Source organism: Rissa tridactyla, chromosome 9 (assembly GCF_028500815.1).
Source record: "Rissa tridactyla isolate bRisTri1 chromosome 9, bRisTri1.patW.cur.20221130, whole genome shotgun sequence".
Classification (NCBI taxonomy): Eukaryota; Metazoa; Chordata; class Aves; order Charadriiformes; family Laridae; genus Rissa; species Rissa tridactyla.
In genome coordinates this window covers 19,404,334-19,426,370 of record NC_071474.1, presented here as the reverse complement: position 1 = coordinate 19,426,370, position 22,037 = coordinate 19,404,334, and the positions used below count along the sequence as shown (strand labels likewise).

At 35.5% G+C, this 22,037-nt stretch overlaps 1 protein-coding gene across 3 annotated transcripts in view; it reads left to right on the top strand.

Annotated features, from left to right (window-relative positions):
* VPS13C (vacuolar protein sorting 13 homolog C) overlaps positions 1–22,037 on the top strand; it is a 103,282-nt gene that overhangs the window by 10,860 nt on the left and 70,385 nt on the right. For all 3 annotated transcript variants that reach the window (XM_054214145.1, XM_054214143.1, XM_054214142.1), the window contains exons 6-23: positions 3,539–3,648; positions 4,503–4,562; positions 5,175–5,234; positions 6,017–6,097; positions 10,331–10,388; positions 10,691–10,818; positions 11,577–11,683; positions 12,414–12,585; positions 13,103–13,165; positions 14,368–14,503; positions 15,091–15,185; positions 17,205–17,347; positions 18,685–18,877; positions 19,024–19,138; positions 19,471–19,607; positions 20,323–20,449; positions 21,109–21,226; positions 21,583–21,712. In XM_054214145.1, the coding sequence (XP_054070120.1) occupies positions 3,539–3,648; positions 4,503–4,562; positions 5,175–5,234; positions 6,017–6,097; positions 10,331–10,388; positions 10,691–10,818; positions 11,577–11,683; positions 12,414–12,585; positions 13,103–13,165; positions 14,368–14,503; positions 15,091–15,185; positions 17,205–17,347; positions 18,685–18,877; positions 19,024–19,138; positions 19,471–19,607; positions 20,323–20,449; positions 21,109–21,226; positions 21,583–21,712 (2,033 nt within the window). The remainder of the gene's footprint in view (positions 1–3,538; positions 3,649–4,502; positions 4,563–5,174; positions 5,235–6,016; positions 6,098–10,330; positions 10,389–10,690; positions 10,819–11,576; positions 11,684–12,413; positions 12,586–13,102; positions 13,166–14,367; positions 14,504–15,090; positions 15,186–17,204; positions 17,348–18,684; positions 18,878–19,023; positions 19,139–19,470; positions 19,608–20,322; positions 20,450–21,108; positions 21,227–21,582; positions 21,713–22,037) is intronic.

Sequence of the window (22,037 nt, the reverse complement as noted above, 5' to 3'; positions counted from 1 at the left end):
ATAGTAAGTGAAGGAAGCGGTCTTTTAAACATATCATTTATAGAAGATTACTTGTACTGTTAAAAAGAATTATCCAAAAGAAAACATTGTTTCTCTTTGGCATAGTTTTTTCTTTTTGGTATTTGCAGGGTGAGCACTGTACCTGCAAAAGACAGGTTGAAGTCTTGGCAGGCACTTTCTCCTCTTTTGTTTGAACAGGCGGGAACATTACATAAAAATAAAGTTGTTCCCCAGAGTTAAATACGCTGTTGCACTTGCTTCCTTCTTGCTTTATTGGGATACACCCTTCTCATGCTACAACCTCTTAAAGTCAAGCACAGGCAACCTCATTGCCAAGTTCTCTTCCCCTATGTGGCCAGAGAGGGGAAAGAAACAATGTAATTCACCAGACCGGTTTTCTTTAGAAAAGTGGGAAAAATATGAGAGTTAACTTAATTCATTAAATGGATGTGATTGTGTGGGTCATAATTTGCATGTAAATAATAGAATTTAATTTCATTTAAAGCTTTTAAAGAGTCATAATTTTTGTATACCTTTTTTGCAGTTACTGGTATCATTCTTTCAGATCACTTTCATACCGTATTGTTGATTAGTATGAGAATCATAATGAAAAGTGCTCTTCAGGTTTCCACCTATATCTCAAATATCTTAAGTTGAAAGTTATGGCCTTGTATGGTAGAAGCCTCTTCTGAATTTAAACTTCCATGTTTTTTTTCCCCACGTGTATATACTATTATCTGTTCAGTTACAATGATTATGCCTTCGCCTGAGAGTTCGCAGGGTTTCTAATAAGCAGCCATTGCTCTGTTTTTAGCTCTCTTTTGTACACAAGTGATCTGGAATTATGTTATACAATGCATTCATGAAGAAGTCTGGGTATGTATTGGCAGAGAAGCCTGGTGATTATTTGTAATTCCTTGAACTCTTGATGTTACATAAGGAATATATGAAAGTTGAATTAAATGCCTTGACCTTACAGTTGGCAGGACAACTGATCCAGTAGAAATTTGGATACTTAATCTAAAGTTTTTACTAGCTACTTATTTTACTTGGGCTTTGAACTTCAGTGACTTTAAAAAAAAAAAAAAAAAGGTCAGCAAGGCTTCAGTTGCTTCCCTAAAAGTGAATTTAGGTATACATAAATTATGAAAAATAAGTCTCTGTGCCATGACAAGTAGCTGATTGCTTCCTTAACAGATATTAAGTTCTTTAAAAACTTTTAATGAGACCTTACTAAGGCATTCTGCTTTAAGGCAAGCTAAACTTTCTTCCATTCTTTCTTATGCTTTCTTAGATTTCTGATTTACTAACATGATTTTTATCCTTTTCCCAAAAAATTGCTTGCACTGAAAAAGGACGTAAGCGTAAAAAGTATAAAAAGCATTTTAAGAGACCCTTTAAAGGTCATGGTCACTCAAAAGGTGGGTAAAAGTTATGGCTTTTAACTTTTTTTAAAGTCTTTTTCTCTCTGTTTGGATTAGTTTTTCTTAGTCCTAGCTATGCACTGATACCCTTTTTTCTCTTGTTTGAAAGAGAGGATCTGAGTTGGCGGGAGCTCTCCTTTGCTGTTGATCCAATAAGGCTCAAGAGAGTCCTTGTTTCTCTCTACTTGCATAGTTGTGCCTGTTTCTTCATCTGTGCCTGAGCTATCTGTCTGTAGCATTTCCAACAAAAATGTATGCATTTGGTAGGCTGATAAGTGGCACTTCACTGTGACTGTTGGAAAAACCGCATGTGGAAGAGATATCTGTTTGTCTAATTTTTGTAATATTCCAGTAGCAGCTAAGTAAAGTAAATCTGATACTCTACTGATGATATAGTGGTAAACAGTCTTTCAGCAGCTTTTAGCTTCTGTTCTAAATAGATGGACTGGTGTTATGACTGATGTTTTGATAGCAATGAATTTGATGGTTTATCCCCAAGAGGATAATCATTGTCCATCCCTACCAAACTGTGTAGGTCTCCAGTATTAGCATGTGACTAAGAATGGGTTGCCGTATCCCTTGTGATTGTATTGTTACATATTTGATCTTGGAGGAAGCTGCAGTGTAGACTTGTAATTGGCATAAAAACTTTGTGGGGACCCTAGATAAGCTTTGTAAGGTATCTAACTTCTATTGCTGCTGGTAGCTGCATCTGGCTCAAAAAATGTTAATGGGTTGCCTGCTTGTACTTGAAGGTCATGAAGCTTTGATAAGTACTTCTGCCCTCTTTTTTTCTGTATCAGTATTGTGTTGGTTTCTGTTAATAGGGAGTGGCAGTTGTGAAGAAATGATTAGTAGGACAAAATGTGAGCTGCATGTAAAAATAGCATAATATTTAGGTTTCTTCTGCGTTCCTGACTAATTTTTTTACTTGAAATCAAATTCTCTCTTGATTAAAATAGTGTCATATTATGTTCAATAGTGAAGTCTTTTAATTTTTAAAGGCATTTTCTGAATCTCTTAGACTTTTTTTTAAATTGTCCTAATTTTTATAGCAAGAAGTAAAAAGTTATATATCTGTGGTGTTTAGCGTGCATTGCATATTTAAAAAGGTACAGTTAAAGTAAGCCAAGAAGTCAAACTCAGAGGGCAACCCTGAACTTAGTCAAAACCTGTAGTCCTTCTTTCTCTCTGCTTGAACAGCCATGACTGTTTCTTCAACTTGAGCGATCTGTAGCATTTCCAACAAAAATGTACAAGCGTGGTAGGCTGATTAGTGGCACTTCACCGGGATAGCCACTTTGTAAGGTGGATACTGAACAAGACAAGGTAGCCTGTAAAGACAGGCAGAGAACAAGCAGCTCATCAAGGCATATTTTAGGTAAAATGCTAAGACACTCAGACCGAGATAATGTTTTTAGAGTTCTGTCATTAAATAATGAGGGATTGTAAATAACCCCCCTGGCCTCAGCATGTGTCCGTTTGTCCTGGGTGTAATGATGAACTTCTGTGAGTGTGCAACTTCTGCTACTTTATCTTGTTCAGCGTAAGTTCACGTCTCACTATGTGGCATAGCAAAATGGCCACAGTAGAAGTCTAGTATGGAAGAAACGGAATATTTCAGAGTAATTGTTTTCAATTATGGTATACCAGCTTTTTAGTTTTCTGAGGCAGCCTTGTATGAAAGACTCTAATGGACTGGTCTGTTGTTGTGCAAGTATCATCTTCATCTGGTTATTCTTACCTATTTGCTTGTTGAAGTCCCTAGTTAATTGCTGAGGGACTCTTAGGAAGAGAACCTTTTACCTTGGAAGGAGTGCGGATAAGTATATTAAACAGTATCTTGCTGTAAGCTAAACTCTTTTGACTGAAACTTAGACATAAATTTTCTTATGGTTGTGTTGCGCACACACAACTAACATCACACCTTCAGAATATAGATGTACAGAAAAGGAAAAAAATGTGAATATGTAATCTAAACAAGTGAAAACTTAAGTGTTAAGTATTCGCGTTAGAGTGAACATTAAATTTACATTAGTATAGCCGTTGGTGTGGTTAAGCTCAAGATGCAAGTACTATACTGAATGCTGACTTTTAAAAAATTATTGTTTTAGACAAACCAAAGGAGGAGAAGAAAGATACTTTCTTGGAAAAGCTTGCAACTCAAGTTATAAAAAATGTGCAAGTCAAAATCACAGGCATTCATGTTAGATATGAAGATGATGTAAGTATCTGGAATATATTCTCTTCATTTTAAATTGGACTCCAGTTCAGTCATGATTGTCTAGTCCATAGAGAGAAACTATTATCTGCCACCTTGAAAAAGTTGCTGTGGTTTCTTCTGCACCACTTCAAATAGAGTACCCCACGAATGACTGAAAGACAGAAATATTTTGTATAAGTGAAATAGATATCCTCTCTTTTGCCTGGTCCCGTGGTGCCTTGTTCACTAAATGTGGATGGTGGCTGTTTGTTGTGTGTGCAGCTGGTGTACAGAATTTTTTAGTGTCCTGGGTAAAGTCCAGAATGGCAGAAACTGGTGTGGTTACAGATGAGTCGAAGGCAAATAGTTGAAAGCACTTAATTTATAAATGAAAAGGTTTGTGTGAACCAAACCAGTGTGAACTGGTATTATTCTCTACACTTTCCAGCCTCCTTTAGGAAAATGATAACACAGTTTGTGATGAGATGATTGAATGTAAAAGAAAAGCATTGGATATAGAGTATTTCTCAAACCTATTTTGGGACTATTTTCAGAGACTCTAAATTTAAAAAGGTGAGAGGAATGGCAGTCATAAAATAATATAGCTGACTGTGATGTGGCACTTTGTAGTTTTTAGTTCTTTCCTGTATGAAGATTGTAGAAGCCAAAAGGAAATTTTCAACTTGAAGTCCTGAGTCTTTACACTACAGCCATATTAGTTTTGGCCCAATTTAGGGAGTTCCAAGAATGCATCAACTAGAATAATTAAGGAGAGGAAGATCCTCAAAACAACTGAGGGTTTCAATCAACTTTAAATGATACATTTCTGTTTGCAGCAAGAGAAATAAATAGCTGTTATTTTTATATTTTTGTAGATCACAGATCCACAGTGTCCAGTTTCCTTGGGAATGACGTTGAGCGAGCTTAGCTTACTGGTAATGTGTGTGTGCATGCATGTTCTTATGTTCTTGATTTATTTGTCTTTGGAGTAACAGAAAGGAAAAGTAACATATTAAGATGATATAATGAAAATATGCATACAGCTGGAAGCAAAGATAATCTTTTCTTTATGCAAATAGTACTTGAAGTTTGTGCAAGCAGAAGGGAAGACAATTGAGGAACATCACACTTTCTGAAACTAGTGATTTGTTCTTATGATCCAAGTGGTCTTTAAAACTGAATATGTTTATTCTCATAGGGCAGGTTAATTCCAGGCCTAATAAATAAATTAGGGCAAACTTTACATCATGACAATAAAGAATGTGCTATTTTGCCAGGTCTTTTGAGAAATGGGGGAAAAAAATTTCAGCTAACCCCTGTTTTCCTTAGATATTAGGGATTTTGTGGATAGGATAAGAAGTTGAAAATCAAAATAAACTGACGAATTTTAGATTGGATTTTGACTTGTGTGTATGCAATCTAGAGAAACTGGCTTCTGTAATCAAGCAGCACCAAAATGATGCATTCTGTGCTTGAAAGTATAGGATAAAACTCCAAATGTGTTAAATAGGATGCACAGAATGACTTTTATCACTTTGAACCTTTAGACGACAAACGAGAACTGGACACCTTCTATTCTGAATGAAGCTGCAAAAATAATATACAAGGTAATGTGTTGCTTTATTTTTCTACACAAGTGAAGAGAGCGACCGACCTTGCAGAGAAATAATCTGGGGTGCTAAGTAAAAATTGGAAAAATAGTTTCCTTTGCGAGTTCTCCTGTTTGTTTTTTTTGGTTTTTTGTGGGTTTTTTTGTTGTTTTTTTTTTTTTTTTTAATTTTGCTATGTGTTTTAAACAGAAGTAGAGCACAAATTACTGACTTTAGGTAAGGCATAACTTTCAACTCCACGATTTAAATGATTTCCCTTAAATGCAAACACTGATCCCCTCATTAAATGCATTATGCAGCAAGTCTGCATGGTAACTATGTTTTCAAATAGTTTCAAATTGACGTTTCCTACTGTAGTTTGTGTGCCTGATATAATTGGGATTCTGGTAGCTAAGCCGTCTCTCTGTTCTCCCTGCTACCCAACCACATGCTGAAAGGAGTATGCAAAGATCTAAGAAATTACAGGAATGATATAAAAAGGGTTTAATAGTCCTGGCTTCTTTATTAGGCCAAATGTTGGTTTTGTGCACCCTTGCCCCTGCAATCCAGAGTCGTATTTAACAAATGTGTGTAAACTTGCATGCTTTAAGAACTTGCTTTTTAGCAATTCAATTTTCACTTCAAAAATAGTATTAGAAGATTAAATACATCTCAATGCTGTGGGTTTGCTGTCTAGTTTGCTTTCATTTGTTTTCTCCTTCCACAAATGGAAACCTAAGTTCATAGAATGGGTTGAATACTGAGTATGAAATCTGTTGAATGTTTTCTTTCCTGTGCAGCTCTTGTGCCTGGACAGCCTCAGTGCTTATTGGAACATACACAGCAAAATGTATTATCGTGGCTCCCGTGAACAAATACTGGTAATGTAGAAGAAAATGCATTGAACAGTACTATATTATATAGCTGTTCTAGTATTCAAAAGTACATCATACTAATTTCCACCCTCCTCCTCACACTCTTATGGTCAACTGTATTCTGATGCCAGGATCATATATTAATCCATTGCATCATTGATAGCTATTTTCTTTTTTGTGAAATTCATATGTTATCAACCCTATAGGTTTTAGAAAAGGTCAGAAACTGCGTCTGTAAAATCACATTCTATTGGCATATTGATCTTGAGTTCATGCTGTTTGCCCAGTACTGTTTACTAAATATATGGGCTATATGAGCTATTACGTAGCTACTATAATGAAAAAGACGATATTGAGATAGTAAACGAGCATAGAATTAATAAAAATTCAGAATATTAGATCTTTATCAGAACAGGAAGTTATATCACACATTATCCAGATTACCTAAGCTGCATGACTGAAATTAGCCAATAGAGTGAAGCCAGACAGAAAAACGAGGTGTTAAAACAAAAAGGTTTTTTAACTTTTTAATGAATCAAAACTTAGGTAAGTAGGTATCCATTGTCAGACCTAAACAAAGAAAGAAAAAATTGCAGAGGGGCTAATGTAGTAGTTCTTCAAGATAGCTTCCCTTATTATAGGAAGTAGTTTTGGCAAAATCTTGAAGAGCTTTAGTAGAATAAGTTATACAGCTGGGTGAATGAACGTCCTATGCTTGAAAGACAGAAGAGAGTCACAGCTTTAAATGTGGAATATGCAGTAGGACTGAATTATGAAGACTTTTGAAATTGAGGTTGGATGGAACATAATTAAGGTAGACTGTATGGAAAAGGTGGTGCTGGAAATACTTCACTCAACTTCATGAAGCTAAGTCAGGTGGTGTAGAGACTAGAGAACTAGATGAAGGTGCTCCAGTGCAGAAGATGAGGCAGCATGAGGGCAGTGAGGGTAAATCAAGACAGAATGAGACGCAGATATCTTAAAATGCTAATTACAGAGAAAGAATAAAATAAAATTTGTGTGTGTGGGCTTCCTGGAGGCTACGTCTAGTTTTTTCTGTTCGATTCATGTTTTGAGTTGCTGTTAGCTAGATGAGTAGTGGAATACTGCAACTCATAATATTGTAAGTGTGTGAAGTAATTGTTTTGCTTTCATTTCATTGCTGTGTTATTCTCTAAGTCTTACTTCCCAGAAGAAAAACTGGGAACTTTGTCAGTATGAATAGGGCAGTTACATAGACATAAATTGTGGCTGAGGGCACGCATCCTCTTTCTGTGTGACAGCTGAGGACTTCTGAGTTGCAAAAGCACCATTACTGTTAAGTTTGTTTCAGATGTGGTTAAAAGAGTTCATTTTTAGGTAATGAGAAACAGCTAGTTACTCTAGCAACCTTTGGGTAGTACATCGCTGAATATCTTAGGTTCTGAAAGTAAACTTTAAAATGGGTTATGAAAACAAGGCACTTTGCTTGGAATAGTGGACATCTGATTACTGTTGTTGGTTTGTTTGAATCTCATTTTACTGTGGAGAAGATCAGATGTGCTGTGTATGCTGTCTGTATATCTGCATTTTATTTCTGGTGTGAATATATGTTCTCTGCAAAAATGGTACATTTTTGACCTATTATCTTTATAAAGGTTATACAGGTGTTCCCTGTGTCCTGTACAATACTACTTGTTTCCTTTTTTCTTTTGTGCTCATCTTTTACAGCTATTTTTATTTTTGTTTTATTCTCTCCTTAATAAAATATACCCTTAACCTAACGAGCTTGGTACTAGTATGGAAGGTTAAATCAAAACTGTGAAGTGCTTAAAACCAGCCAGTTGTTTAATGTTCTTTGAATCTTGTCTGTTACATGGAACTTGAAACCCAAGTCCTTTAATTTTTGTTCTGATTCCCCTTGTAGGGCACTGTTTATTGTCTCAAAATTTAGGTGTGAATTCACTGTATGTAGAAGACATCATGAATACGTTAATTTCTCTTCCTATCTACAATCTTTTGCGTTGTTTTTTAAAGAGCTAAGTTTCCTCAGAGCACTTCCACTTCTTCTTTTTCAGTTTAGCAGAAATGCATACATATTCTTAATAATAACCAAGTTACTTTAGCTATGGGAGTCTTCAGAATTACCTGTCTGTGCATGTTTGCTGTTGTATCTCAGTCTGAAGTGAAATGTAAACCCAAACCAATACACAGTTTGAATTGACAGCAGCAAAAGTCTTAGCGCTTCATCTATCTGTGTCATTCCAGCGCTGTCGGTAAGATCCTTTGTGAATCAGTCCGTGAGGTGCTTGTGGACGGATGGCTTTGTGGGCTTACCTGACATGTCTGGCAGCTTAGATCTCATTCCTTTTCAAGGAGACTTCAATGTACTATCAATTAAGCTGCAAGTGAAGATGCTGGTGTGGTTTTGTTGACCTTAACTTTTATGTATCAGGAAGTACCACTTTCTATCCCATCATCAAGCAAGTTTTTAACAGGTTCTTTCTGAAATAATTGGGAATTTGCCCTCCATCACTGTGAAATGGAGTTGCCTGTTTCCAAAGTCTGCAGCATGTCCACGTCCTGCTGTAATGTAAACTTCTCTTTGAATGCTGAGGCAGAGCAATTCCACTGCAGCAAATAGTATCCAGTATTCTGACCACCTATTAACTTAAAGCATCTCACCACTTGTAGTTTTTCCAGTTCTTGAAATCCTTAGCGATTTTGGTGCTGTATTCTAGTATCACGTTGCATCCTGGCATCGTTTCCATTATTTGGGTTTTTTTTTTTGCATCTTTTGACTGATGACTTCTGTTAGTTTAAATTTGTCAATTATGATTAGTCATCTTTGAGTCCTCGCATGTAAAAGAGGAAGAGTGGGAGAGCAGGAATAAGATCAGAACACATCTGAGAACACTTGGGGAAGAACAGAATTCATCATGGGCATAAGATTAGTTGTGTAAATCTTCTTTACCGCTTGTGAAGTCCTCTCTCCTTCAGAATTTTAAAACCAATACAGGAACTGAACAAATAGCAAATAACATGTCTTGTTTAGTAACATTATCTGTAGTAAATACCCGAGTACATGTTATATGTAACTTTTAGTGTAGCTTGTTTCCTGGAAAGCTAGGTCTCCCATCCAGACAGGCTTTTTTGGTCTTAATTTTAAGCAGTATTATCAGGAAATCAGATTTATCGTAGTAGCTAATCGGTCTATGTTGTAGTCAAAATAAGCTGCATAATCTGTAGCAATCTGTTACTTTCGTACCACAGTCTTCCTATTTCAATAACATGAGTATGTGGCTGGTTGTGACATTAGCTGTTTTATACTTAATCTCATTGAAATTTATCTATTATTAATATAGACCAGCAAACAGGATATAGGTTGAAATACAAATATTTTAAATGAGAAATTGCACCTTTTATAAAATACAAACCAGTTTTTAAATAAGGAACTCGGAAAAACATTAGGTTGAAGAAATTTGTGGTTACAAAATATTTTCTTTGTGAAAACAACTCTTAATATTGATAGTCTTTATAAAATAAAATGGGGACAAGCACTTCATCTGCCTTGATGTAATAGCTAATATGTACATCTTCCTAAAAGCAGCCCTCTCGCTTTAACTGATTGTGCCATTGCAATTCTGAAACTAGATAAAATGTTTGGGCTCGAATATAGCATTCTCAATAAATTCCTGAAGAATTATAGCATCAGACAGACCTCATTTTGAATTAAGACTTGGTTCTAGCATGATATTTCTCAGGCCTCTTGGGCTGTTCTGTTATTTTCCTGCCTTCTTTCTGTCTTTAATTCCTCTTGTACCTGCAGAATACCAGAAGGCTCAAGTGGCCTCCTTACGCGCTAAAAATGCGGAAGGGTAGAATGCGAGTAGATACTCCTGGTACCCTTAAGGAGTTTAAAAACAAATGTTTGATCTATTATGCCACATGTTTGAGTGTACACATGAGCTATATGTTTCTAAATTAACATACACTAGTTGTTATTGCAAGATTTAGACAGAAGCTGAATAAAACTTCTACTAACCTTTCACTTGATATGAGAAACTTAGATAAACTTTTTAATCTGATGTATTTAAACCCTTCACTCTTAAGTGCTTCTGCTATCTTAGCTTTCCCATTTAGGGGGAGGAGGCCCTTGCAAAATACATGGGAACTTAAGTTGGTCTACTCAAAGTTTAGAGAACTGTAAACAAGTGATGCTCTTCAGCAATTGCTAGACAGTGTCATATTCCTTTACAGGATCAGCTGAAAAGAGGAATTCCATGTAGTGGTAACAAGCCTCGAGACTACGAGTACAGTAAGTAAGCTAGGAATGAGTGAATATAAACTGTTCTGAGCATGTTAGTATACAACAGCCTGACCTAATCATGCAGGCATGCCCAGACTAACTTTATTTTGCAAAAACCTAAACATAATAGAACGTATGAGCTTGTATGCTTTTTGACTACTGCTGGGTAACCTAATTTTTGGTGAGAATTACGTCCTGATTTTGTGGGTCTTGAGTGTATACATTATCAGTACAAAGTGGCTGATATATCAGGGAGTGGAAATAAGTACTTTAATTGTAAACATAAAATTAATCTCAATTTTTTTATCAAGTTTTTAGACCAGTATCAGCCTCTGCAAGACTGTATATCAACCCATATGCAGAAGTAGAACTAAAAACTCCCAAGATTGATTGTAATGTGGAAGTACAGAGAATTGTCATTGAATTCACTAAGCCACAGGTAAGTTGTCTTGGTATCCGTATCACCTATTTCGGTGTTTGTGATGAACTGTAGGATTTTTTTGTTGGACAACATTCTTTGGTAATTTTATGGTTATACGTGAGTAGACTGTCTAAACTGTTTAGCAGTAGCTGTGGGAAAAGTGTTTTCCCTTTGCATAACAGTCAATTCCAGGTGCTAGATCCCGACACTCTGACCCTGTTATCTGTGGACCCTCTGATCTGTATTCATCCAAGATACAAGCAAAGGAACGAATGGAGTATATTGGCTTTGGCAACAAAGACTGCTGAAGTAGCAAGGAACTCCCCAGCAATGCTAGTGATGATTTTCATTTAGTCAGTGATAATTTACAGTTGGTTTGCTAGATAGCTTTTTAGCTCTTATTGATGTCAGAGTGTAATCTGAGTTCAGAACAATACCAATAAGGTTAACTAATGCAAAGGCAGTTCTAAAATTGGGGAGGTTGTGTATTGACAAACAAAGAGAGTATAGTTGGTTTGAGAAAGCACGAGCCTTTGTACTGAGCAGGGTAAGAGAAATGCCAATTGTTTTTCTCCAAGGAAACCAGAAGTTCATACGGTGGTGTGCTTTGAGAGCAATGGGTGTAGTTGATCCACTTTTACATACTGATGAAAATGCATAGGCTTAAATTTCTGTATGGTTCCGGGAATACTGAAGACCATAGTATACATGTACTTTAAGCACTGCTTGCCACAAAATCTGAACCTCTGCTAAGAAACATGTTTTTGTGTGTTTAGTACCTCAGTGTGATAGACCTTCTGGAGTCCATAGATTACATGGTTCGCAATACACCATACAGAAGATTTAGGCCAAATGTACCTCTCCATAAAAATGCTAGACAATGGTAAGCTCTGTACGTTTGTGCATTCTTTGGGAGATGCTGGAGTCCTCTCCGGTCTCTTCATTCTCCATTGTGGTTAAATGTAGTTTTAAAACTAGATTGCATATATTGTTATGACTTCCACAGACCTTTGCTTAGCCAAGTAGAAAAGGCTTGCAGAAGAGAACATGTGAAAGAACAAAGTAATGAAAATCTGACTTGCAAAGCTAACCCTGGTCCTCAGAATCTGTGAACTAAATACCAATGCTGTCTCTGGAGATTAGAAAGTAATTTTAGAAAGACTAAAGAAAAAGAATTACCAAATGTATTACAATGGAAACATGTACTTTTTAAAGTTTTTAGTTTAAATTTTAGTTTAGTTTAAATGTTTAAAGCCAACCGTAATTTTTAAAGTTTTAAGTTGATAGACATTATTGTGGGTTTTTTTCTAAGTACTAACTGATGCTAATTATCCAAGTACTTTACTTAAGTGTACATAATGCCGTTACAGCCCAAATTCGCAAACATGCAGAATTCAATAGAGAATGTAGATTATAGTTCTTCAGGCATTAAATACAAGCCCTCAGTCAATTTTTGAAAAGTGATGTTGAAACCATTAAAATGTTCATAAAAAAGGTCACTCAAATGGCAAGTAATGAACAAAGTGTTTGCATATTGATAAGCTGCTTCTGCAAATTTTAAGTTGTAATGCACAAATGAAATGAAGTTACTCACAAGCGTGGAATCATTGTAGGTGGAAATACGCAGGTAACAGTGTTCTTGAAGTTCACATTAAAAGACATTCTCAAATGTGGTCATGGAGTAACATAAAACAGCATAGGCAGCTTCTGAAGAGTTACAAAAATATGTACAAGAACAAGCTGACACAAAGTAAACTGTCAGAAGAAACACAGAAGCAAATTCAGGTATGTGTTGTTTTTTTCTTTGGAGAAAGTATGTTTTGGTGCCTTTATTAAATCTTTAAATATACATGACCGTAATCAAGGTTGGTGGTTGCACAAGGGTTCTGTGACAATACCACTTTAATCTAAAGTTCAGTGTAACCTGTTGTGGAAAGAAAAAAAAAAACTAGTAAGGTGCCATTTAAATAAACCCTTTTTGGTTGTGGATTAATGAACTTGGACATTTAATGAAGTGCAAGGTTAATCTTAAAAAACAAACAAACAAAACAAAAAAAAACCCACAAAAAAACCCAAACCAAAACAAAAAAAAACAACCCCAAAACACAACACATTAGATTGCCTAAAATAAGGTTTCATCTACTAGTGAGCTTCTGGGGGAGGGCAGGTATACCCTTGAAAGAAAGAAGCAGGTCTAGAAAGAAATTGGAGTGTAAATACAAAGGAGCTGGTAGAGAATTTGTAGTAGTGAGCCTTTCCTAAATGTGTTTGAGGGAAATGATTTAATCATACATTTTTACAGGACCTGGAAAGAAAGCTTGATGTTTTCAATATAGTCTTAGCAAGACAACAAGCACAAGTTGAGGTAAGAAATAGTTTTTGTTCGTTAATATTGTAACGCTTCAAATGGGATGTTTTTGTCATGATGGTATCTTGAAAAAATTTGTGCTGAGTATGATTGGACAGGGAGGTGGAAAGGCAAGTTTCCTATCCTTTCAGGACAAGAATAAGTAAATCAATTTCTGAACTAGAAACCAGTTCCAAAAACCTACCAGCGTGTGTGCACAGTGTTATGCTACCCATGTTGTACCATTCAGGCAATTGTCTAATGATGATGATTTAATGATTCTTTTTCTCCTTTGACTTCTGTTATTTCAGGGCTGGTTCTGCAGCTGTTCAAGATCAAACATGTGCAGCTGTTTCCATCCTACCTTTATATACTCTCTTTTTAGGGTACAGCCAATCTAGTTAAAAAACAACTCAGAGAATTGTTAAAAGGTAGATGAAGTCTCTAGCTGCATTTTATTTTTGAAATAATTTGTGACGCTTAACAAGGAGTTGCATGTTATATCATTTTGAAAAGTGTGTTACATGCAGTTAAGAACAAAACCACCTGGCATACAGAAGGCAAGCTCAGAATAGTCGTCTTGTGAGAAGCATGCTACTAGTAGCTATTTTCCTAACATGAAAATTAACCTCTGTTGTTGCATCGTATAATTACTGTTCATGCCGACGTAGCCTCTGTTATATACATCTAGAATGTATGTAAAATGAAGATGAAAAAATAATACTGATGTTTCTTATTTTTGAGGTGTTTGTGGTTAGACCTTGATTTTTAAAATGCAAAATGAAAGCCTGAGTACAAATTAGAAGTTTTGAATACATGGTATGGTAATGGTACAGGATCAGCGTTCAGGTTTGTTACTACTGGATTTCAGGAATGTGATTGCTTCCTGTATCCTGTTAAATACTGTCTTTTCATGTGGTTCCTGGTTTTTTGTAGTCTAAATCCTAGTGAAATTTGTAGAAAAAGGCTGCCCAAAGTGAAAGTGATACATGGTTGTTTACACACACATGAGTGTGCACACACACACCCCACCTCCACCCCCACCTCTGATCCTCTTTTTGCTTCTGTCTGGTGAGTGAAAGTGCTCTTATTCCCTTGCAGGGTGGTGTTGCTGTCCATCAGTTAAATGTCTGTTGAACATGCATACATACGTGTATTATTTACAGAAAAACAAAATAGGTAGTAACTTTTAATTATCTGTTTTAATGTCTGGTTTGTAGACAATAAGATCAGGACAAAAACTACTGAAGAAGAAAACCACTGAAGCAGAAAAAAAAAGCGGAGGATGGTTTAGTGGTTTCTGGGGTAAAAGAGAATCTAGGAAAAAGGAAGATGAAGAATCACTAGTTCCTGAAAGTAGGTGTAGACTGTAATGCACGAACTTATATAGAAACTTTAAATTTTTATATACGTTAAGAAGAAAGTTATAGTATGTTTTGCTTTCTATTAAACAAAATGAGAGAGCATGGCATAAACAGTGCAATGCAGTATTGAGCCATTTTATAGTATTACTTACTGTTATGAATATTGAGCTGGCAAATAAGGTATACTTCTGAAATGGCCGTAAGCATTTAGGAATCTTGGTAAGGAGAAGAGTATGGAGTTTATAGCTGTAGGGTAGTACCTGACGATTGGAATACTGTATTCTGGTGATTTGCTGTGTGGACCAGAGTTTTGTTGTAATAGTATTCCTCAAAGCTATTTTTGTCATTGAGAATTATGTGTAGTCTTGTAACATAAATTGTATTGATTTCTGTGCTACCTATGAAATGCCATATACGAAGACTGCTTCTGTGTAAATTTTTACAATATGGAACTTAGTGCACTATGAAGAGTCAAAGAAATGTGTCAGCAGAACTTAAGTACAATAGAAAACAAATGGGAGGAAAAATGCTTATTGTTACTAATTAAAGTGCAAATTTTTGTGTGTTTTTGTTTTTTAGCGATTGATGAAATAATGACACCAGAAGAGAAAGCTAAGCTTTTTACTGCTATTGGATATAGTGACAGCTCCCATCACCTTTCCTTACCAAAGCAGGTAAGCAACTTCTTATGGAGATGGTTGAAAAACAAACAAACCAAAACACCTTTCTGATGCATAGAATCATGGAATCATAGAATGGTTTGAGTTGGAAGGGACCTTCAGGGTTATCTATTTTCAACCGCCTGAAACAGGCAGGGGCACCTCCCACTAGACCAGGTTGCCCAAAGCCCCGTCCAGCCTGGCCTTGAACACCTCCAGGGATGGGGCATCCACAGCTTCTCTGGGCAACGGGGGACAGTGTCTCACCACCCTCACGGTAAAGAATTTCTTCCTAATATCTAATCTAAATCTCCCCTCTTTCAGTTTAAAACCGTTGCTCCACTCCCTGATAAGAGTCCCTCCCAGCTTTCCTGTAGGCCCACTCTAAGTACTAAAAGACTACTATAAGGTCTCCCCAGAGCCTTCTCTTCTCCAGGCATGTTAGCCTTGAGATTAGCAGTAGAATGTGTGTCAGTGCAAGTCAAATCTATGTCGAACGTACAAAGAAGATTAAAAAAAAAAAGGTTTATTCAGAAAACACATAGAACGTCTAATGTTTTCTTTGATGTTCTGCTTTGTGCACAGCCCTAATCTGGAGAGATTTACAAGTGACAGTAATTAGATGATAGATGCCTATTTACTACTTGGAAGAGAATGAAAAAAGCTAACTGTAAATGAAAAAAGATTCTATGTTAGCTTTTTCATTGCATCTATTTCGTGCTACCTCTTGTGGTGAAAACTCAATTACTCTGTATGGTCTTTTTGGTGATGTTTTTTTGGTTGGTGTGTTTTTGTTTTGATTTTTTTTTTTAAATCCAAATCCAAAGTCAGTTTGATTTTGATAATTGAATAGTTGTTGTTTATATAAACGTGAACATTATCATCTGATTATTTCTTGTTTGACCCAATGTTTGTAACTTTCAGGGATGCTTTTGTTAGAAGAATCATGTTATGTTTCTATTAAAACATTTTTCCTAATGATTAAAATTAGGAGATTTCAGTTGTACTTTTTTCTACTACACAAAGGAAAGCATAAAATGAAAAAAAAGGTTCGTGACAGATATTTTTTGGCAAAGGAATAAAAGATGAATCTTTACAGGTATAGTATTCTTGAGAGGGTTTATAGGAAGAAAGCTAGAAAGTAGACAACTAAAAAGTGAAATGGTAAGGTTTCTCTCAGTATAAATTTCTCAAGCTTACATGTGCCTCAAACAGGGAAGCTCAGAACTGTTTGAGTGGCAACATGGAGGCCTTGTACTTTTCTATGAACTTTTGTTCCTGTCAAACTGAAAAGAGTAGAGCAGCAGCAAGCATCTCTTGCCAACAAAGAGGAGACGCATCTCAAACAATGCCTAGTACTGGTCGTCTTTTTTTTTTTTTTTTTTCCCCTTTGTTTCACGCTTTCCTTGCTTACCTTTGTAGAAAAACTTCTGTTTTTAATTTGGCCAAATTAAATGTAAAGGTGCTTTCATCTCTTTCAATACCCTGAAGAAAGATGCAGCCTTCAAATTCAGATAAGAAGTATTTGATTCTTCCGAAGTTGCTGATTGACAAGTCATAAAATGGTACATGTGTCAAGAAGCCAAAACCCTTTCCTTTCTTGACAAGGTCGAGAGATGATATTCATCAGCAAGAATGACAAAGGCATATATGCAATGTCTTCTAAAATGTAGTTACTTGATGGGGTTATGATGATTTTGTTTGTTGATCTTGCTAGCTCTCTACTGAGCGTAGTTTAGCTATGCTTGCTTTCATGGTTTAAAAAAACTTGCCTGAATCCTGAAAAGCAATACAGAATATATATGCTCTGCATTTGTTGAGATACACTGTTTTATGTTAAAGAAATGACTGATAAAGGTTAAAAGAAGATAAAGACTCTGTGTTTCGCTTCCTACATAAGGATAGTTTGGTTTCCAGAAAAAAACTGGAATAGCTTTAAATACCACATTTCATTAGATTGGTTGAAATTAGGAGTTCAGAAAAATTGTTCATATCAAGGTGACTAATTTCAATTTTCTCTGTCCTTCTCACTAGTATGTTGCCCATGTTGTGACACTGAAGCTGTTAAGCACTTCTCTTATAATTAAAGAAGACAGAAATGTGGCAGAAACTCTTAAAGTACAGATAATTGATCTGAGTACCAAAATATCACAGCGCCCAGGAGCACAAGCCATTAAGTAATTGGATTGGTATTTTCTTCCTCTCCCCACTCCTCCCCAACTCCCCCTGCCTCCCCCACTGTTTATATCTTTTCTTGGGTAGTGCATTATGTTTTATATTGACTTTTAAATTTATGGACATAATAAATAACGTAGAATGAAGTGAAGAAAGGAATACTATTTGTTAGTCTTCATAAACAATAATAAGCTCTTTCTTGAATCCAGATGTTAAAGTGCAGAATATTACTTTTGGGAAGTGATACCTAAGCAGTATGAAATGCTCTGGGTAACACACTCCAGCCAAGCTACTGAATGTGTTACTTACTTCCTAGAGAGACAAAAAGCTGTGTCTGTGTATTGTGGGTAGGAGATTGACCAGCATGTAGGAAATGGAGTCCTTCCTGTGTTTTAAGAGAAGGCACACCAGAAATATTGCACACAAATTAGTGGATTATGCAGTCAATGAATAAGATTTTCAGTGTCTGGAAAATGAGTCTGTGTGATTTTCATGCTTTCATTTGCAGTTCCTTCATCTTCTGACATTATGCATAAGATCACCAGCTCAGCTGCTGACTCTTGAAATATTTTTGCTCAAAAACATTTTGGGGAATGTTAAACGTGCAGCCTGAACGCTGCACAAAAATAAAAAGAGTTTTGAGAATGTTTTACGTGAATGCATGCCATGTAATTTAGTTGATTTTCAGTTTCTGGAAAAATGTAATTCTCAGTGGAGCCAAGCTTGTGGTACTGAATATGCCCAAACTGTGTTGCCTCCCAAAGTCAGGGTTTCTGATGGTGGATATCCAGGACCCAAAAATCAGTTTTGTATTTAATAGGTATTTCTAAGGACTAATGAAGTTTGTGTGGTTTGGTGATGTTCACATGGTGTTCTTTCAGAGACGTTTTTCTGCTGACTCCACTTAACGCTGTTGTCAGGAAAGCTGTCAGTAAAGAATACCCATTTGCACCAAAACAAGCCCGTAACTGATTTTTGAAATCAATATGTAATAGTTAAATCTTAGTTATCTCCTTTTCACCTGTAGCATAAATATTCTGCATTTCTTTTCTCTTGCAACTGATTCTCTTAATAAACATGAACTGAAAGTTATATTCACTCCACCTTGCAGATAAAAGAAGGTAAAAAGGAAATACCACAGTTGTATCGCTGTGAACAACTTGCCTTCTATTTATTTTTCCAATATATCAGTGTAACAATTTCTTAACTATGTGCTATGTTAGTCCTATGAAGCTAGTCATGTTTGGCTTTATCAAAGGCTTTCTCATCTTGCTTGTCTTTCCTAGATGGAGCTCTTCTGTATTCTAATTAAGTATATTCAACTATTCATCATCTTTAGGGTTGAAGCAAAGCTTGAAAACTGGTATGTTACAGGCCTGAGACAAGAAAACATTGTACCATCTCTTGTGGCTTCCATAGGGGATAGCAAGTCTTCTCTACTTCAGATAGAGTTTAACATTAACCCAGAGGATAGTACTGCTGACCAGAGTCTTGCTATTGAATCACAGCCTGTGGAAATAAAATATGATGCAGTGAGTAGTAACCAAACATCTTACCTCTTTTTCTGATTCTCCTTTCTCTGCCATTTTTCTCTTTGCTCTGTCAAGATCTATTTTTAGGTTTTTACTGAGTGACTTCTGTGTATATTGATAATTCTCGTTTGTCTTTTTCTGAAAAGAGAACAATAAATGCGATGGTAGAATTCTTTCAGACAAGTAAGGGAATGGATCTTGAAAGATTAACATCAGCCACATTAATGAAGCTTGAAGAAATCAAGGAAAGAACTGCTACAGGTAAGATAATAACAAATCTCTCCTGAGGTGAGCCCCTGAATGTCTTAAAATGTTTCAATATAATTTTCTAAACACTTTGCTTATGTTTTGATTGCTGGCCAAATAGTATGATTGGGTTTTTAACTTGAGTTTTTGACTTGGAGGATTAGTGGATGTTTTGTAGGGGGGAGCATTGAGTTTAGTTGAGAAATAAGTAGAATATTATAGAAGTAAAGCTTTACTCAAGATGCATTATCTTTCAGATAGATAGCATTTCTTTATATGTTGACTGGCACAAATGTTTCACTTGTGAATAGTGTTTCAGTTTTAATGTCCCTTCCTTTTTATTTAAGGATTAGCTCATATTATTGAGATGCGGAAAGTCCTTGACTTGAAGATTAATCTGAAACCTTCCTACCTTGTGGTTCCACAGACGGGTTTTTACCATGAAAAATCAGATTTACTGATTTTGGACTTTGGTACATTTCAGGTATATAAATGACCTCTCTTATGAGCTCAGAGGAAGAAAATATTCTTTTCTCTTAACATAGCTGTCATTTGAAACTGTCTTGTTTTCAGAAGGCAAAGATGATCGTCTGTATGACTGTGTTTTAACTTACTGTGTTTCTTAACAAATAGATTTGGGTCAGCAATTTGGTCAATGTTCAGGGCTGTTAAATTGTCTTTGGTATACTTGTACTAGCTGATCTCCCCAGGAAACACTGTCATTTTGTAATCATGATTGTAATAGCTTATCATTTAATATCTTTAATTTCTTCAGCAAAACATATGAACTTTTTTCCTTTTTTGTGAAATGATAGCTTTTTATTAATAAAAGAGAATATAATTTTTCTCTTGGTGTTGAAAGTTGATTTCCTTGTTCCTATAAAATTGAAAGATTACAATAATTTAACTGATTTTAGCTGACTGATTAAATATTTATTTTAGTTGTACTCCAGCAGTAGACTTGTAAACTAAAAAGAAAAATTCTTTTTGCATAACTTGAATTGAGTGGATTGATAGAAGTGACAAAAATAAAATCTACTTATTCTGGATAAGTGTAAAATGAATTAAGATCTCTTCTCTGTAAGAGTCCAAACGTCAATCATAAACTCCTATGAGTCATCTTTTTCATCTTCACTAGAATTAACAGCACATGTATGTAAGTTTTAGACTTAACTTTATCTTGTCCTTTCTGTGTTTAGCTGAACAGCATAAATCAAGGCAGTGGTCAAGCTTCTAGCTTTTCATCTTTAGAGGAGATTATGGACAAAGCTTATGACAAGTTTGATGTGGAAATAAAAAATGTGCAACTTCTTTTTGGAAGAGCAGGTAACAAAACAACATGGTTACTGTTTACTCAAGAGATTGATAAAGGCTACCTATTTGTAATAAGTAAATATGTTTTTTTAAAGAAAAAAGGCAAACCAAACCCAGTAGTTAACTAAAAGATAGATGTATGGTATTAAACTGTGGAAAAAAATTAGTTAGTTTCTCTTCAAACAGCTGCTTACTCTTTGTTTGGACTTGTGTGTCACCCCTTTACTTTGATGCCAGAAAGCAAGGATGCATAGAACTATTGTGTTTTCTGTCATATGCAGGAAAACACAAGTAAAATTTGCCTTGATACTTCATTTGGATATGAGTTTGTGCCGTCAACAAAATGCTAACTTACTGTTTTATATTTATCTATCCATATATTTATCTATCTAGCTATCTATTCTTTTTTTTTTTTAGGGTTCTATATTTAAATGCATTTTTTAGTGTAGAATTGGGCTTAAGGCTGCTAAGGCAATATATTTTTAAGAACTAGTGAAAATAGATTCAAAAGCTCTTAAAATGCTTTACCCAAATTGTTCTAAGTTTTTCTACTTTGTGAATGGGTTCTTTATCCTTTCCTAGTGATGCCATTTGATTACTTTAATGATACCTTAATTAAATCAATTAGGAAGCGATGGTTTTTTTTATCTAAATTTACTGAACATTTTTAGGTGAAGACTGGAAGAAGGCTCGTTTTCAACATCCATCAACTTTGCACGTATTACAGCCTATGGATATTCATGTACAGTTGGCAAAATCGATGGTGGAGAGAGATATCAGGATGGCAAAGTAATATATTAATGTTGAAATTACTTCTTTTTAATTACTGTGTACTTACAGAAAATAAAATTCTATTTTCCCCAAAGGTTCAGTTACGCTTTATAATTTGAAGGTATTAACTTAAGAAATAGAAGTAGCTTACTACTTTTTGCAAAACCTTTTTTTTGTCTAGTAGTTCCCTGCTCACCTTCACTGGTTACTAAGTGTACTGTTTAAACTGCATCCAAAACCTGTTTTTAATGCAGAATCACTAGCTTTACTGTGATGTGATCTTTATATAGAAGTATAGGTATTGGTAAGAATTAAATCAAGAATTGGTATGTGCTTTTTTGTCATGGAGTTTAATCAATTTTTTTTTAAAAAAGGTTTAAAGTGTCAGGAGGACTTCCTTTGGTGCACGTCAGACTTTCTGACCAGAAAATCAAGGCAATTTTTGATCTGATTGATAGCATTCCATTGCCTCAGAAGTCATCTGTGTCAATTCCAAGCACAAAGGTAAACTGACTATAACTAATAAAATTGAATTAAAAAACCCCGACATCACTAAAGTGATCACTGTAAGCAAGAATTCCTACTAATGTCTGTGATATTTTTCACTTGAAATAAGAGATCTGCTGCCAAGCTGAGTTAGGCAAAGTGTCTTCATTATGACTTGCCATCAGAAAATGCTGGGCTTATTCAAACAAGGCTAGCTTAACCTTTGTCATTGTCCTGCTGGTTTCAATATAAGTACCAGCAAAACTGACCTTTCTAATATAGGGGAGGCAAGGTGGAACATGCATCATCATCAGAACATATGACTGAACATGCGAAGTTATAC